This window comes from Mus caroli, unplaced genomic scaffold, assembly GCF_978045245.1.
Source record: "Mus caroli unplaced genomic scaffold, Mus_caroli_1 scaffold_18, whole genome shotgun sequence".
In the NCBI taxonomy this organism is placed as follows: Eukaryota; Metazoa; Chordata; class Mammalia; order Rodentia; family Muridae; genus Mus; species Mus caroli.
The window spans coordinates 84,718,482-84,736,445 of record NW_028227273.1 but is presented as its reverse complement, the minus strand read 5'-3'; the positions used below and the strand labels follow the sequence as shown (position 1 = coordinate 84,736,445).

Here is a 17,964-nt window from a genome sequence, read left to right as displayed (position 1 = left end):
CTGTCTCTGCAATACTCAGCTCCTGGAAGAAGTATACCACTATGCTGGGCTTTGATATGTATACACAAGTTCTCATGTTTCCTTGATAAGCTCTTTACCCACTGAGGTATCTCTCCATCCCCTTGTTTTCAAATATGAATCAGCTCTGTCCTTTCAACCATAGGTAGCCAATGTCTGCTATTATCATAGAAAATATCAATTCAAGAATCTGATCATGGACCTCTGTAGTTGCCAAAGTTTGCTTCCTCTGCTGGAATTCACCAAAATACAAGTGTGCTAACTTGTAGAGCATTAAGTTCTGATAAAGCATTGTCATGATTTTAATGTTAACCAAAAGTAAATAAGTGAAAATCAACATTGTCCTTTTGCCAAAATTATCTCTGCATATAAAAATTTTGACATCCATTCCTGGCCTTAAGTGCAAGCAATTTTTCATTTCTTAAAGGCCTTCACAACATGACAAGGAGAACTTCTCTAAGACACTCTGACCCTCTCATCACATCACTTCCTCTTCAGCTCCTTAGGGTCACATACTGGCCCTTCCCCAGCCCAGGCCCTGCTAACAAGTCTTCCATCTCATGAATAGGCCCCTCTAGTTGATGTCTACTTTATTTTTCTACCTGTTCAGAAGCCCACTGGGTTTAGAAATCAATAGCATCTCAGCTGGTTCCACAACTGACCACATATGAACATGGCATATCCAGAAAGAACAACATCCTCTGTTTTTTTCTGTTGCAGTGCAGCCTCTGTGCCTGCCACACAGCCTGAAAAGGAGGTCTAAATAAGCAGTGAACATTCAGGTTTTTATTTTGCCAAAAAAAGGAACCTTTTTCTTTTCACAAATGAATTTCTGCATCTATTTTAAAACTACATCCCCCACTGTCTTTAGACTTTCTTCTAAAATTATTAATGAAAATTGGAATACATTTTAGACAATACTCTTTCCTAAAACCAAAATGCATACTGACATTTGTAGGGGCAGTTCTGATACTAAGGTCCTTTTCCCCAATTGGTTCTTGATCTGTCACTAAAGAAGCCATGGGCAAATTGTTGGCCAGAAGGGATAATTGGGACTTCTGGGTCCTAGAGGCAAAAGAGAGACTCAAGTAGAGGAGAGTTCACCATGCATCTAAGGGAGTGAAGGTGACAAGTCTTATGAGATCTCAGGAAGAGCCAGGCCACTACTATAGGCAGGCAGTTGAGAATGTAATTGAGCAACTAAAGTTTAGAACAGGCAGGAGATAGTAGCACCCAACAATTGTGCCAAGAAGGCAAATTGAAAATGAACAACTCTGTATGTGTCTTTAATCTATGGATTCAAGGGAAGCCGGGTAGGGGCTGATAGCATGGCCCATTGGGAGCCTAGTAAAAGCTACACATAACAGACATACTTTAAAACTGAAGCAAATTAAGCTACAACATCATTCTCCTCAACTTTACTAAAGTTTACTTTAAAATTTGTGTAGTTTTCAACAAGTAGATTAGTTAGTATTTACAACAGGAAAGACAATGTTATTCTATTACAGAAAATCATAAAGTGTCTAATATTCACAGTGAACTCAGTCAGAAAGCAAAACATACACGAAATGCTTATTTGCTCCTATTCTGCCTGATGATCTGTTGTTATGTAAAGTATATATATATATATATATATATACACATATATATATATATATATATTTGTTGTTATGTGAGAAGTATAGCAAAGCTTCCATTTCTCTATAGGATATAAATATACAACCTGGTTCATCAAATTACAAAGCTATAACTCAGTATTTCAGTCCAGGAGAGTATCCACATGTTCTATTGCTACCTGGGAAAACTGCCCTGAAAAGTAAATACATATTACAGCTATGGTGCATTTTTTTTTATTCTGAGAGTGTGTGCATGTGCATGTGTGTATGCATATGTGTACACATGCACTTGCAGTGTATGTACAGCTGCATGGAGAGCATCACCAACTGTCCTGCTGGATTTACTCAGTCTTATCTCCTTGAGATTGGGTTCTCATTGAACCTTGGACTAAACTAACAACCAGCATGTACCAATGATCCTCTTCCCTTCAACACATGGTAACCACATACTAATGTGGTTGCACACATTGGGCCCTGCCTGAATTTTTTTTTTAAAGATTTATTTATTTATATATAAGTACACTGCAGCTGTCTTCAGACACACCAGAAGAGGGAGTCAGATCTCATTACGGATGGTTGTGAGCCACCATGTGGTTGCTGGGATTTGAACTCCGGACCTTCGGAAGAGCAGTTGGATGCTCTTACCCACTGAGCCATCTCACCAGCCCCCTGCCTGAATTTTTACATGGAAGCTAGGATCTGAACTCAGACAATGAGTATGCACAGCAAATACTCACAGCTGCTGGGAAACCTCACCAAATGTCTTATTCTTAATGGTCTTTCATAATGTTGCTATTTGGCTATTCTAAATTTTATATGATGAAAAATAAAATTCTAAGAATTCTTACAGCTCCAAAATAATAATTTGGGAATATACTTCCTGATACTTCATACATAGAAATGAAATATTACTATGTATTTTTCAGTTATAGCAACTAAGCTCTTATGTGGCAGGATTTTCCCTGTCCAATTACATTAAAATATTAGTGCAGCAGGAGGCCTGTTATTGGACAGGGAAAGGGAGGTGGAACAAAGAGTTGCAGGGACAGAGAGCAACTCAGAGGAAGAGAGAAGAAGCCAAGATGGAGGTGGACAGATAGGTAATTATGAATTCATATAGGGATAAAATAATTGGGATAATTGTCTGATCTAGGTGGGCAGCTTATATCATTATCAAATGGCTCTGAAATTATTGTGTGGGCATCTTGTGAACTGAGAATTTATTGATACATAAACCTGACTTGTTAATTATAAGCTTCTAGAGTCTTATATCTCCTGGGTTGTTGGGTGTTAAGGCTGGTGATCGTGGGGTGGACAGTCATTGTGTGGGGCTGGTGTGGCAGTGATCCATGAAGGGAACTTGGGAGCTCAGGCCCCCCTGGAGAGTTGGTGGGCAGAGGGTAGCTGGATGGAGTGTGGGAACTTGGCAGTTCTTTTTTAATATTTCCCGCAACACTCTTATGCTAAAACCTTTTAAATAAAGTCTTTTAAATGATTAAGAATTCACACACAGTTATCAATCCTGAATCACTAATATTTATCATCCTATCATTTCTTAAAGACAAAAAAAAAATCTCATTACCTCCTCCAAAACCTAATGTTAAAAGGCATCACTATCCCTTCTCTGATCAATCTAACTTGCATACTTTCAACTCAGTCAGTTATAAAATGCTTAAACTGACAGAGAAGCTAGAAATATTCCTAATAAACGATTATGCAAATAAGTATGACAATGAGTTGACCCAATAGAAAAGGTTCCTGAAAGTTAGACTTCAGGAAACTGTTCCCCCACATCTAAACAAAATAAAGTTCATGGCATGATGCCTGTGCTGCACAGTTTCTATCAACTAAAGTTCTATAAGCTAAAGTTATCTGAGAGGATGGAACTTCAATTACAAAAAAAAAAAAAAAAAAAGTCTCCGTAAGATCAGGTTGCAGGCAAGCCTGTAGAGCTTTTTCTTTTTTTCTTTTCTTTTTTCTTTTCTTTCCTTTTCTTTTCTTTTCTTTCCCTTTTTCCTTCTTTCCCTTTCCCTTTTTCCCTTTCCCTTTTTCCCTTTTTCCCTTTTTCCCTCTTTCCCTTTCCCTTTTTCCCTTTTTTCCCTTTTTCCCTTTTTCCCTTTTTCTTTTTTTCCCCTTTTCCCCCTTTTCCCTTTTTTCCTTTTTCCCTTTTTCCTTTTTTCCCTTTTCCCCCTTTTCCCTTTTTTTCCCTTTCCCTTTTTCCCTATCCCCCTTTTTCCCTTTTTTCCCCTTTCCCCTTCCCTTTTCCCTTTCCCCTTTATTTCCCTTTCCCCTTTTCCTTTCCTTTTTCCCTTTCCCTTTTTCCCCTCCCTTTTTCCTCTCCCCTTTTCCCTTTCCGCCTTTTCCCCTCCCCCCCCCTCTCTCTCTCCTTGTATAAAGGATGCTTATTTGGGAAGGGAGGGGAATGAGTGAAGACCTGGAGAAGGGGTAGAGGCAGACAGATGAGAGCAGAATCATGAGGGGAGGGAGATGGGACAGTGGACAAAGAGAAGAATAGAAAGAGGGATAAAGAGAAGCTGGCTGGTAGCACTTGTGAACAGAGAGAGGAAAAGAGCAAGAACTGAGGTGTTGAGCAGTCCTTTCATATACCAGAGCACATGTTCCTGGCAGAGGTGGTAATGGCAGCACATGAAGTCATTGCTAGGTCTCTGGGAAGAACCTAGCAGAATTGCCTATAAGCTAACATTTCACCCTTCTTGTTTTAATTAAAAATGAGGAACTGGGAAGGGGTGATGGTGGGGCAGGAGTGAGGTCTTCAGACTATTTCCTGATGACTTTGGGGCATTGTCTTTGAGGACCCTAAAAAAATTGGGATGCTGGTAGAGCATTTCCTTAATTAGTGATTGAAGGAGGAGGGCCCAGCTGATTGTGGGATGCCATCTCTGAGCTGGTGTGCTCCTGGGTTCCATAAGAAAGCAGGCCAAGCAAGCCATGGGGAGCAGGCCAATGAACAACACCCTCCACAGCCTCTGCATCAGCTCCTGCCTCCAGGTTCCTGTCCTAATTTCATTCAATTATGAACACTTCTGTGGAAGTATAAGCCAAATAAACCTTTTCCTCCCAAGTTGCTTTGGTCATGGTATTTTATGGCACCAATATTAACCCTAAGACAATGCCCATAAACCATATATATATAGGCATATAAAGGCAACCATCCATACTGTTGTCAAACTCCAGTAACCCACAACTGACAATCAGTTTGTTTGGTGGTTCTCTGAAATCAAGATGATGGGAAAAAAATGTCTGACAGAAAGTCTTCATGGTGTAAGATATGACAGATATCTTTTACAATACATCCAAAAAAAAAAAAAAAAGACAAATGAAGAAATTTTGACAAGGAAAAAGATATCACAATAAAAGAAGAAATCCCTTTGCCTACATATCAGGCCATTTATCAATTTATAAATGAACAAGAGTGGGCACTGGCTGACATTAGACCTTCATTCTCTCTGTAGCATATATAAAGATTAAATGTAAACTAAGTACAATGCAGAACACCATTAATATGTGATAGGATGAATACATAAAGACTACTTGCTGCTTCTCTAAGGGAGAGGGTAAACTCTGTACCACAAACACATCTTATCAGCACAAGGAAATCACAACTCATGGGAAGAAACGGTCTCCTTTTTCTGTGTCCTACAGAATACCACACACACACACACACACACAGGGAGAGAGAGAGAACATTCCTGTCCAGCCTAACATGCTACCTTATAAAGAACTGATACTGAAATGATCACTGTTAACTAAAACATCCATTCAAGAAAGAAAGATGCCATTGAGTGTGGGGAGATGAAGAGATTGGATTAGCCGTGTAGAATCCTAGATGACCAGGAAAAGCAGTACTATGGGAAACAGCATTGCTAACTGCATTCCTTCTAACCAAAATTCTCCTTTAGAAGATGAAGTAAATTGCTTTTATCATGTTTAGGTATGGGCCTTGAATTCCTGACCTTTCCAAGACTTTTATCATAAATGGGTGTTGGATTTTGTCAAATGCTTTCTCCGCATCTAACGAGATGATCATGTGGTTTTTGTCTTTGACTTTGTTTATATAGTGGATTCTGTTGATGGATTTCCATATATTAAACCATTAAAACTATTAAAAACTATTAAACAGCTATTAAAAACAATGAATTTATGAAATTCCTAGACAAATGGATGGACCTGGAGGGCATCAAGCTGAGTGAGGTAACCCAATCACAAAAGAACTCACACACTATGTACTCACTGATAAGTAGATATTAGCCCAGAAACTTAGAATACCCAAGATATAAGATACAATTTGCTAAACACATGAAACTCAAGAAGAACGAAGACCAAAGTGTGGACACTTTGCCCCTTCTTAGAATTGGGAACAAAACACCCATGGGAGGAGTTACAGAGACAAAGTTTGGAGCTGAGATGAAAGGATGGACCATCTAGAGACTGCCATATCCGGGAATCCATCCCATAAATAGCTTCCAAACGCTGACACCATTGCATACACGAGAAAGATTTTGCTGAAAGAACCCAGATAGAGCTGTCTCTTGTGAGACTATGCCAGGGCCTAACAAACACAGAAGTGGATGCTCACAGTCAGCTATTGGATGGATCACAGGGCCCCCAATGGAGGAGCTAGAGAAAGTAACCAAGGAGCTGAAGGGATCTGCAACCCTATAGGTGGAACAACAATATGAACTAACCAGTACCCCCTGGAGCTCGTGTCACTAGCTGCATATGTATCAGAGGATGGCCTAGTAGGCCATCAGTGGAAAGAGAAGCCCATTGGTCGTGCAAACTATATGCCTCAGTACAGGGGAACGCCAGGGCCAAGAAGTGGGAGTGGGTGGGGGAGCGTGTGGGGGACTTTTGGAAATGTAAATGAAATAAATACCTAATAAAAAAGAAAAGAAAAGAAGATGAAGTAAATAAGCCAGGGGCTGGGAGTGGGGAGGCTGAAATATAAATCAGCTAGCTGTCAGATGTCTCAGTCTTTAATATTATAAATGTTGGGAAGGAAACCATTCGGACTACTACAAAGAAAAATTTTAAATGAGCTCATTAAATGTAAATTAAAACAGAAACATTGAATAAGCACTGGGCTACAATTAAAGGCTGAAGAAACAGCAGGTAAGAAACAATTTTCATTGATCAAAGAACTGAAAGCTAACAGAATAAAGTATTTTGCATTGAACCTGGTTCATGAATATTAAACATTTTGAAATAAAGAGAACTTTTTCTTTCTTTCTTTCTTTCTTTCTTTCTTTCTTTCTTTCTTTCTTTCTTTCTTTCTTTTTTGAGGGGGGAGGGTTCAAAGAAGTTTTTGAGGTAGGGATGGTTTTGCATATCTTACCAAGTACTTTCAATGTATCATTTTCAAGCCATGGGGCTTTGGATTTTAAAAAAATGCAGACTTCAGAAAAACCTTTAGAAATAGGGCTAACATTTGTAAAGGCATAAAGTTTTTTCAGAGGCTTTGGACCCAAAAGAGACCTGAATAAAATTATATAAATCCTTCTATACAAACGTTTTGGAGAATCCATTTTGTGACACAAGGGCACCTCAGAGCAAACAGTATCAAGATGTAGAGTTGCTTTCACCTAAAGTCACTGAAGCACAAGCAGCAGTACAGAGCACATTCAACTACACCTGCACAGTCAAGACTTAACATTTCCTGCACATCAGTTTTAAACCAAAGCTAGACTTTGGGCCAAGAGTCAGTATTGATGAAATAGTTACAATGACCAAGCATTTTTTTCTGCTTATTCCATCCTTGTATCCTTGGCACCTCTTGACTGCACCAGACACATAATATATGCTCAGCCCTGGGATTTGCTTTTGTAAAACTCAATCAGTATAAAATGAATGACTCATCCTAAAACTCCTTTCAAATTAAAATACTCTACCCTTTATCAACAGAAGAGACAATTTAGAAAGAAGATTCTTTCTGGCAAGTGATAATAAATGTATGCTAACACTGTGAGAGAGGACAGGACTCCAAAGTCACCAGCATGCCTATGCTATGACTACTGAAAATGTATTTAAAAGGAAGGGTACTTTCCTAACCAATAAATCTGATAAAATTGAATAATAGGCAGGAATTAATATGATTTTTTATATGCAAACAGTTAAATTCTCTAAGTGATTTTTAAACAAGATATAGGAAATAATATTTTAATCAATTAAAAAAAAACAATACTTTTGAATGGAGCCCAAGGTCTTCTGCACCTTAGAATACTTCACTGAGCTACAGTTCTATTTTAAATATCTTCTGTAACATTGGGTTTTAATTTAAGAACTTTCTTTTCCAATTGTATGGGTACTCGTGTACTTTAATAGCTGATATTATCAAATGCCTAAATGTATATACATTTAGAACAATTCTCAATTGTCACTACTAAAAATCAATTTTAAACACAAAGAAGTGCTCATTTTTTTTTAATTTAAAAAAGTTTTAAAATGGGTGCTCAAAATTATATTTTTCTCAGTTAAATTTTCTGAAGCTTTTCTGTTTTACTTTTCAGTATTATGAATCCCTTCTCCATGCCTCACAAAGGCAGACTTTTTCATTAACTTCAATAAAATTATGGTTTAACTCTCTCTAGGTCAAGGCATTCAGTATGTCAATCATAATCCAAATGGGAGATGTAAGTACTTTTGAAGCCATCTCCATGATAAGAAGGAAACCCTCTACTTTGAAACAATAAAAGGAAAATTATTTTATGGGCAATAAAGTATTAGTCTCCTTTTCTCTTATTTGGCCAGGAAGCCAATCCACAGGATTCTTCTCAGAGCAAGGACTTCACTGACAGAGTGCAGTATTTCCTTCACTAGGAGAGTACTGCAGGGGGAGAGAGCTCAAGTACAGAAGGCCTCAGCTCTCAGTAGTGCTATGCAGAGGAAGAAAGCTTTTGGTCCCTGGAGCTATTTATGTGTCCTTTGCTCTGCAGCAGATCGCTGTGCAATTCCTCTCTGCCCTCGTTTCCTGTTCAAGGACTAGTCATAAAAATGCAGAACTGTTCCTCCCAAAGCTTCCTCCGGATTGGTTTCCCTCTCACCTGCTTTAGGTGCTGTCACCACACCGAAGCCTCCAACCTGGCAATTCAGAACTTTATGAAAATACAGCCACCGATAATATTAGGCAATACAACTAGTTAAACAAAACAATGTATGTAGCATTGTTTATGTAGGGTTTTTGTTTTTGAATGAAAGTTCCTTTTCATGGGGCAGGGGACAAGGATACAATCATTTGTGTTAAAACGCACACTTATTCACCCTGTAAAAAGAGTAGCCAAAGAAAGAAGAGTTTTTAAATCTGTCTTCTATTTCCCTGGTTTTTATTACTAATTGATTTAATTGTAACATCCAAATGGCACAGTTCTTATTAAGAGGGCTCCATGTAAATCTAAATAAAGCTGCCTAAATTGTGTTTCATCCTAAAGTTATTAATATAATAAGTTATGAGACTTTAAAAATAGTTTTAATTTTTAGGTCTTAATTTCCTATATTTATATAGCCTTAGGGGACATTTGCTTATCAAAATCATCCATGAACTAGTTTAAGTTGAAAGAAACTAAACGTGTGTAATTGTTTTCAAATTATGAGATATTTCTCTCTTGTAAAATCTGTATATTTTTTTCTAATCTGTCCCACTTGGTTCGCACTAATTCAGTTCAGATTTGGGTTTACAAACGACTCTTAAGTAAATGTCACTTAAAAGGCTTAGTGCCATTCATAAAAATGTGTACTTTTTTCTTAATTTAACAAGTTTCCAATTCATTCATCCAAAATACACACTGCCCGACGGAGGTAAGAAGCAGCTGGACATCACGAGCGTGTACCTCTGCTTCCAGGAGCATCTTAGCTGCCTAGCATGACTCTCAAGAGGAAGAGAGGAGGGCTGCACACTTGTAACATTACTTTTATGAGTTAAAACAGACTCGGCTACTTTCACCGTGTAACGCATTTACTTCATAAATGCACCTCTCATCCATCTTCTAGACACATCTGGAATAGACCGACTTCAGATGTGCTTGGTGCGATACCTGTCAGGCATATATCACAAACAAGTTCACTAAATCTTCGGGACATCCCTTTGGGGGGGGGGGGCGAGTCTACAGTAACGAAAGCTCCAAACGGGAATGTGCGCTAAACTATGCATTTATTTCTACTTATCCCGGAGGAGAACCCAAATCGTGGCTTCACATATGACATCTCTGTCAGGGAGGTCCTTTCCAACCTTCTTATTTCACACTGCTTAGAACAACCCTAGTGGCCACTTCCAAAGCTGCACTGGTCAAACTGCACCCAGTCACAAACTGTAGTAGGGGGAAAAGCCACCTTTGCAGTTAACTACTCGCTAGTCTTTCGTCTCCGATCTCCGAGGACACATTTAAAAAGACAGAACTGAGGTGCGATCTCCACGAGGCAGATGCTTTCCTGAGATTTTCTTTAAGTCCTAGGGTGTGTGAACTCGCCCTGAAGTAAAGGACAGCTTGATAGAAACAGACCTGGGCTGGTCAGCCCGTGGTGCTGCAGGGCGAGCCCCGCCGTCGGGGGTCGCAGTGGAGCACGCGGGTGTCCGTGGGGATACCGTCTTCAGCGAGCACCGGGCTAACCTTGGCTAAGGCAGGTTGGAAGCTCACACCTAATGCTCTAGCACACACCCGACCCGGCTATGGGCGCGGGGCCCCCGGGCCGAGGAAGCCCACAGAGCGGACGGAGCGCGGCGCACACGCCTCCGCCGTGACACTGACAGGTGGCTCGGGTCGGCCCCCGAGAATCCCACTCGGACCCGTGGGGAGTGACGTGGCGCCACACACGGACGCGGGGCGGCGCGGAGAGATTGTACCTGGCAGGCACCCACGTACCTATCATGGTCACCGGGCGGGTGGTGGCTGCGGGGCGAGAAGGACCTACGCGGGCACTGGCGCCCGCCCGAGCCTCCCACCAGCGTTTCTGTCAGGTTTAGTCATCCAGGCCTCCTCCCCCTTCCCCTCGCGAGCCAGGCGGGCTCAGTGCGCACGCGCACCCACCCGCCCCTAGCGCGAAGCCTGCTGGGAGGCGTAGTTTTAACGCGTAAGATTCGCCTCCCGCGGCTGCATCTCTCTCCGCCGGTAACCTTTTCCGGAAACGCTCGTCACGGAGGGGCGGGACTAGCGTCTCGTAATGTTGACCAGTCGCTTAGCAACCGGGAGGCTTACACCTTTGGAAGCTTTTAGCGACTCTAGCCTCGGATCCCGGCCCTCTTCCCGCCCCTCCCCTCCCCTAAACTCCCTCCACCTTGGTGCTGCCAAACATCTGGATCACCCTGGGCAGCACGAGGGGTTGAATTTCTACCACTAACGCGCCTTTTTAGAGTGTTTTCCCGACCCCCTGCTCACTTCTGTAAAAGCCACTGGTTTTTCTTCCACACCTCTGATAAGAACAAGACGTTTTCTAGGAAGATGGTGGCAGAAAAAGAGACCCTGACCTTAAACAAATGCCCAGACAAGATGCCGAAGAGGACTAAACTGCTGCCACAACAGACGCTCCAGGTGCACCAGCCTCATTCCCTGGTTTCTGAGGGCTTCACAGTCAAAGCCATGATGAAAAACTCAGTCGTAAGTGATCTTCCTCGATTGAACGCACTTGCTCCGAATCAGGGGACATGTGGTTGTAGAGGATGACAAGCCCTGGGTCCTGGCACTGTTTACCAGAACTGGCAATGACTCGGTCAGTAGCGGACTGTGCCCGACAGTGTGCAGAGATGTAGGCTAGGTGGTTAGAGAACCTTTGGGGCAGGCGATGTACTGAGCTAGCATATAAGCACCTTCTTGATCAAGTGTGCTTTCTCCACTACCCCAAATTACACTTAAGCTGTTTCACTGGAAAGGGGGAAAAAGAAATCCTTATCCTTATTGTAAACTTAGTCCACTCAGTACAAGACCTTCTGGAGTGAATGTTCTTAGAAGTCATAGGCTTCCAAAATTTAACACGAACCAGTATGAGACACATAAACTCATCAGTAATATATAGTAATTTATCACATCTGGGACATTTTAGAATGCCTTAGTATTTACTCAGCAACATTCTGACAAAAAAGGTATTAACCTGTTAAAGTATTCAAAAATTACTTATGTGAAGGCTGGCTCCTGATAGGCCTTTTAAATACATTTTAAACAATATAAGCTCTATGTCAAGTGTCTCTAATAATACAAGCCCTATTTCATTTTTATGAGTTGTGGTAATACAAATAAAATATTCTTAACACGAATAGGGGAAAATATTCAAAGGCACACAAACGGTTTAGCTATATGCCTAATACTGCTTTTCAATCTTCTTGTTTATTAAATACCATATGATTTGGTATGCTAAACCATGTTTGTCTACTGAGTGGGCACCTGTTTAGGAGTGTGAGAGATTAACTACTAAATGTAGTTTTCAATTTTGTACAATTTGCACCCTGAGAGGATCTTATTATACAGCAATTCAACATATTAGCTTAATAGTGTTCTTTGTTGTCCCTGTATTTTTCTACTTATATATTGCAAATCTGATACATACTTAGAGGACACAAATGAAGTCGATTACCTGTAGACTTCCAGCTTGGATTCCCATGTTGCTATTATATATGGATTGATCTATAGTAGTTATAGAGTGTAAAAGCAAACTGCAGAGTTACAGGAAACAGAAAAGGTTGCATCTCTATTCAGTACTTAAGAGTTCACCACCTATGAGTTCTCTGATGTACATTTTGTCACGTTAGAAAGTATCTCTCTCCCTCGGAAAGTCTACTTCTCTTCAGAGCGTATATACCAACATTCGTCTTTTAAATTGCAACCAAGTGTCCCAAAAGCCAACCCCAAACCACTTCTCAGGAGTTTCAGTCACCTTCCCTTCCCTCTGTAAGACTCCACGTCGGTGGGCAATGTCTTTTCAATGTCCTTCCAAGAAAATCACATGGAATCTATCCTAGGAAGTATGGAAATTGTTTATGAAATGATGATAAATGTAAACATTCATTATTTGTGAACTAATTTCTTAAAAATCCAGGGGCAAGTAGTCTTAAGCGATAAGTGGTTGTTACGTCAGCATGAACTTTTGGTTTGGTCTCAGTAAAAGTAAGCAACCACAAAAGTCGTCAATCAGAGAATATTTAAACTCATATTGATACAGTGTTTTCCATTAAAAGTTGAAAGGAGTTGTACAATTTGAGATTTGCAGATTATTTTCCTTCTTAGAGTATCATGAAAAAGTCCATGAACAAAAACCAGTTAATGAGTATTCATTCCCTCTGTCAGCAAAAAACCTTTATGGCTTATACAAACCTCATTAAAAAGCAAGATAGGTCAGGCATTGTGAAGCATGCCATAACTTCATGCTCAGAAGGTAGAGCCTCTTTGAAGATAGCCTGGGCTACACAAGAACAAAGGAAACTACCATGCATATGAAGGCCCTGACTCAAACACACACACACACACACACACACACACACACACACACACACACACACACAGCAAGTTAGAATATGGATCCAAGGCTGTGGAGATCTCACTTGTAGGCCCTGATTCAGGGCCCTTCAGAAAACAGGCTAAGAAAGCTGTAGAGTTTCAAAAAGACACAATCTCCAAGATAGACCTTAGACAAGATGAGAAAAACGTGAGTAACCTGCCAAAATGGCACAGTGATGAGGAAGTTGCTTACTTCACTGAGCCCCAGAAACTCCTCTCACGCTGCTGCTTTAGTCCATGGCTAAGCTTAGGTTTAAAGGCATAATTAGTTGAAAGAGAGGCTGAGATGGGCTGTAACTGAGAGCTCTGTGACTAGCTCAAACTTGCAATGTTTTATTACTGTGATAGCAGGGTGATGGGACAATGGGGATCATTAGAAGTCATGAACCAGTGCTGAAGCTGGTGCATTATGGTGAAGAAAAGCATAAAGACAAGTAAAAGAGTCAGAATGCAAGTGGGTAAGCATCTGTGGTTAGGACGGCAAACACTCATTCAAGCCGGTGCAAGTAGTGAAGATGGTGGCTTTGGATGGAGGCCCTCATCACCCCCACACCTCAGGTATGTAAGGTCTCCCAAGCTGTTCTCTACCTGTCAATCATCAGTACAACTAGACCAAACTTTCCAGGACAAAGTTTCTCTGTTTACACAATGTAAATATTTGGGAGCTATGAAAACAAAACAAAAAAACCATATTCCACAGAGCCAGCCACAATTCTTAGATAATTTCATGCATTTATACAACATATCTTGATCATATCCAACCCAAATCCTGCCTCCCTCTCTCCCTAAATCCCTAATACCTGCCCCTCCTACCGTCATGTCCTCCTGTTTTGTTTTTCATAACCCACTGAGTTTATTAGTGCTGCCTGCATGTGTCCTGGTGTGTCTGTCATCCACCTGAGCATGGTGACTTGTCAGGTGCCATATACCAGAAAGAAAATGGACTCCTCCCAGCTTCCTGCTGCCATCAGTTCTCAGTGGCTCTTCAGCTAGGGGTGAAGTCTTATGAGCCCCTTTCTCATCCACATTGGCATATTAACTGCCTTGATCTTGATTAGGTCATGCCGCAGGCATTCATAAGTGCAATGGCCACATCACGGCCAGAGGACAGCACGCCTCTAGGTCCTCTGGCTCATACATTCTTTCTGACCCCTTTACTCAGTGTCCCCTGAGCTCTGGCAGGAGCCTGGTGTGAGGCTGTGTGTCAGTGTTCCATTTTCAACACTAATTGTTGTTCTCTTCATGGCCTAGACCAGCAAGCTTCTATAATCTAATCCTATTTGATACTTTTTAAATTCATAAACAACCCCCATTCTTAGGTACTTTAGCTGAAACCCAAGAGATGGAGTGGTTCTTTATAGTTCTGGCTGATGCTGTTCCTTTACTGACTGTCCATCCTTTTACATAACCTGCATCTACAGCATCACATTGTCACCAGATAACAAACATCCACTGATCAGTGGGTATGCAGTCCCTGTATTCCTTTAAGGGCCAGGGACAGAACAGTCAGTAAAAGCAGACAGACTGTGAAGCAGCTCACACATTTATGGTTAGCACAATGCCTGCTGTTTTAAGGACCTTCCTTAGACCCACCCCTCCCCCATCCTAAATTATGCCTCGTTCACTGTTTAATTATTTACATTACACTTATTTCTGCTTCTGTTTTAAACCCTTGTATAAGTTCTGTGGGAAAAGAGAATCTATTAACTCACCTTCAAATTTTACCACAGGCAAGTAATGTATTTGATAACTAATGAAGAAAGGCAACTTTGTTTTCTTCACCTTGTCATTAAAATGGATTTTTGTCTCTAGATTTTTTTTTAACATTCGAACAATTAGGAGCCCCCCAAATTGCTTTAAAATACAAGTCCAGCCATGTTGGTCCATACCTTCAGTGCTCAGAAACTCACTGCACTGAAGAAAAGCTCGTTGTAGCCTCCTGTGAGGCCCTCTAAGAGGTGGCTCCTGCTGCTTTTCACATCTGTGTTCACATACATGCACATTTAATTCTATGCATCCTGTCACCATCTGCACTTCGCCCCTTACTTGCCCAGGTGCCACCATGATAGCTTTCTTGCTGGTTCTGATACCCTGGTGGCATGTCTGCCTTGGTGACTGTTTCCTTCTAGTTCCTTCGTGTACAACATACAAACCACCTTCTCAAGATGTCTCCATTTTTTCTTAAATAGTTGACTTTGTAGTAAGCTATTTTCTGACTAAAAATCTCAACTACACAATCATTCCATCTGACCCTGTTCCCTAACGCTTGCAGGCCCACCCACTCATGCTCTCTGAGGTAGTAACTGTGCTTGAAGCTGTGCTTCTCCCATTACAGACTCAGCCTCTGGAGGCCTAGGAATGTTATTATTTCACACGTTGCTCCTTCTTCACCTGAGGAAAAATCCCTGCCCCATAGCGCAGGCTGTGTTTCCTTCCTTCCTTCCTTCCTTCCTTCCTTCCTTCCTTCCTTCCTTCCTTCCTTCCTTCCTTCCTCTCTCCTTCCTTCCTTCGTTCTTTTATTTTTCTTCTTCTTTATTCATTTTTTTTTGGCCAAATGACATAATGACTATTTCATTTTATAATTTATTAATCATCTTTAAGCTAGAATTTTCAAGAAAATAACAACATTGCATAGGTATTAAGACTATAAATGAATATATATGTATATATATATATGCCCTATGAATATTTTATTGGCTTATTGTAAAAGTTGTATATGTACACTATAAAATATGAACATGGTTTGATTTAGAAAAGCTTTCTCTTAAGATTATGAAAAAGATTTTAGTCCCTATACTTCCTGTAATTTTAGTGTTCAAAACAGTTTGTTTTTTGTTTTTTAATCTTAAATCATTTGGTTTAGAAAATAAGGTAGAAATTCTGTGTTGGTTTCCTAAATGACGAGAGTTGTACTTTATCCTTGATATTGATAAACTACATGTTAGATACAAATGTTGGCTTATTGAATTTGGGATTCCCATATACTTTAAGTGATGTATCAGGACTGTGAGTTTAACGCTGGCAGGTGCCTAATCACTTATTGTTATCACATATGAATGCTTTACTATGCTCTAAGTCATTTTACATCCATTGGCTTTTCTAGCCAATCCTATATTTAAAAAAATAGGACAGATAATTTATTCCCACAGAAATATAAATCTCCAATTATTTTATAAGATACTTCTTAAATGACAAAAAAGAATGCAAATTTCTATATTATCTTTTCCTGTTCTGCTCCTGGGAATTTTTTTTCAGGTATCAACTGTCCCACATGTATAGATAATATAGGTGCTCTAAGTGACTCACTGGTGACAAGCCATCACACTGGTGCACCCAGCTCTCAGATCAGCAGGATCAGCAGGGGAAGCACAAACTGGACTCTGTGGGCTATGACATTTTAAAAATACATGTTAAAATTTTAGCGAACATGAAGTTGGAAGGAAGTTTGCAGGTTGGTAGTGGAGACAAGAAGATTTAGTGAGATGTGGGGGGGTGTAAATATCTAAATACATTGTCTGCATGTCTGAAATTCCCAAAGAATGAACAAAAACATTATATTAAAAAAATAAGTACCAACATTGCAAAATCCTTATCTGTTTCTTTCTAGTCACCCCTCAGACACACTCTCCCTGTTTGCTGCTGTTTTCATACCTGGTTTTATACTTGCATACACTATGTAATTGTTTTGGATCTGCTACTTCCCTCAAAATTGTGTTTCTGAGATTCAGCTCCAATGTTGCATACAATTATAGTTGTAAATTAATTGTGCTGATTAACTTTAATAAATGTTAGTTTGGCATAACCTGAAGTCACCCGAATAATGAGAAGCTACCAGTGGATTGGCCTGTGTGCACTTGGCTGTGTTTTGATTGGTCATTATGATGGGAACCACCACTCCAATGTAGGGGATGCCATTTCCTAGGCCAGGCCTTGAACAGAAAAGTGAAGTAAGCTAGCTTTCGCACAGGTGGCGAGCCACAAAGGGCTGGTCAGTCTCTGCTGCTGCTGCTGTCTGTGGGTGTGATGACAAGCAGCTCGACATCCTGAAAATGGTGGACTGTCACCTGGAATTGTGATCTAAAATAAGCACTCCCTTCTGGTGAAGGCATCCGAGCCTGGTGACAGAGACGGAGCGCACACACAGCTCCATGTTCATTCCTGGATGGTGAAGGCATCCGAGCCTGGCAACAGAGACGAAGCGCACACACAGCTCCATGTTCATTCCTGGATGGTGAAGGCATCCGAGCCTGGCAACAGAGACGGAGCGCACACACAGCTCCATGTTCATTCCTGGATAGCAGCTTTGTGTATGAATGTAGGACAGTTTATTTAACCACTTCCTTCTATCTGAGTATGACTTCCGATTTAAGATTGTCGCATGAGGAAATTTTAATCTTTTTTTTTCCTCTGTGAGGCTCCAGTCCTTGTCCTCTTTGTGTTGGCAGTTAAAAATCTCCGTACTTCTCAAAGTTATTCATCATACATACTTGGAAAAAGTTAGGGACAACTGAGGCTGTGGTTTTCCTGTTGTAAGAAGACATTTTCCTAACAAATATTCTTACATTTATGTTCAACAAGTTACTTCTTTTAGGTCAAATACTTCCATTGATTTTCATACATTATATTTTAACCATACTCTTATACATTTAGCTGTAGAAATATACATATGCAAAATAGTGGAATGGGTGATATATATGGCTTCTGTATCTAAAATATAAACATCTTAATCATTTCCTCATTTGAGACATAGTCACACTCTGTATGTAGCTTTGGGTGGCCTAAAACTTGTTATATAGTCCAGGCTGGCCTCAAACTCAGAGATCTATCTTTCTCTG

General features: G+C 40.5%; 2 protein-coding genes across 5 annotated transcripts in view; one reads left to right on the top strand and one right to left on the bottom strand.

The window, feature by feature from the left end:
• Prkn (parkin RBR E3 ubiquitin protein ligase) overlaps positions 1 to 10,677 on the bottom strand; it is a 1,247,011-nt gene extending 1,236,334 nt beyond the window's left edge. For 2 of the 4 annotated variants that reach the window (XM_029471043.2, XM_021186390.3), the window contains exon 1: positions 10,508 to 10,677. Coding sequence is in view for 3 of the 4 variants with exons in the window: in XM_021186390.3 (XP_021042049.1) it covers positions 10,508 to 10,514 (7 nt within the window). In the remaining variant the exon portion in view is untranslated. The remainder of the gene's footprint in view (positions 1 to 10,507) is intronic. The other 2 variants (XM_021186389.3, XM_085832938.1) reach the window with 1 other exon arrangement.
• Positions 10,678 to 10,819: 142 nt separating this feature from the next.
• Pacrg (parkin coregulated) overlaps positions 10,820 to 17,964 on the top strand; it is a 478,513-nt gene continuing 471,368 nt past the window's right edge. The window contains exon 1 of the mRNA XM_021186392.3: positions 10,820 to 11,239. Coding sequence (XP_021042051.1) covers positions 11,084 to 11,239 — 156 coding nt within the window. The 5' untranslated portion in view covers positions 10,820 to 11,083. The remainder of the gene's footprint in view (positions 11,240 to 17,964) is intronic.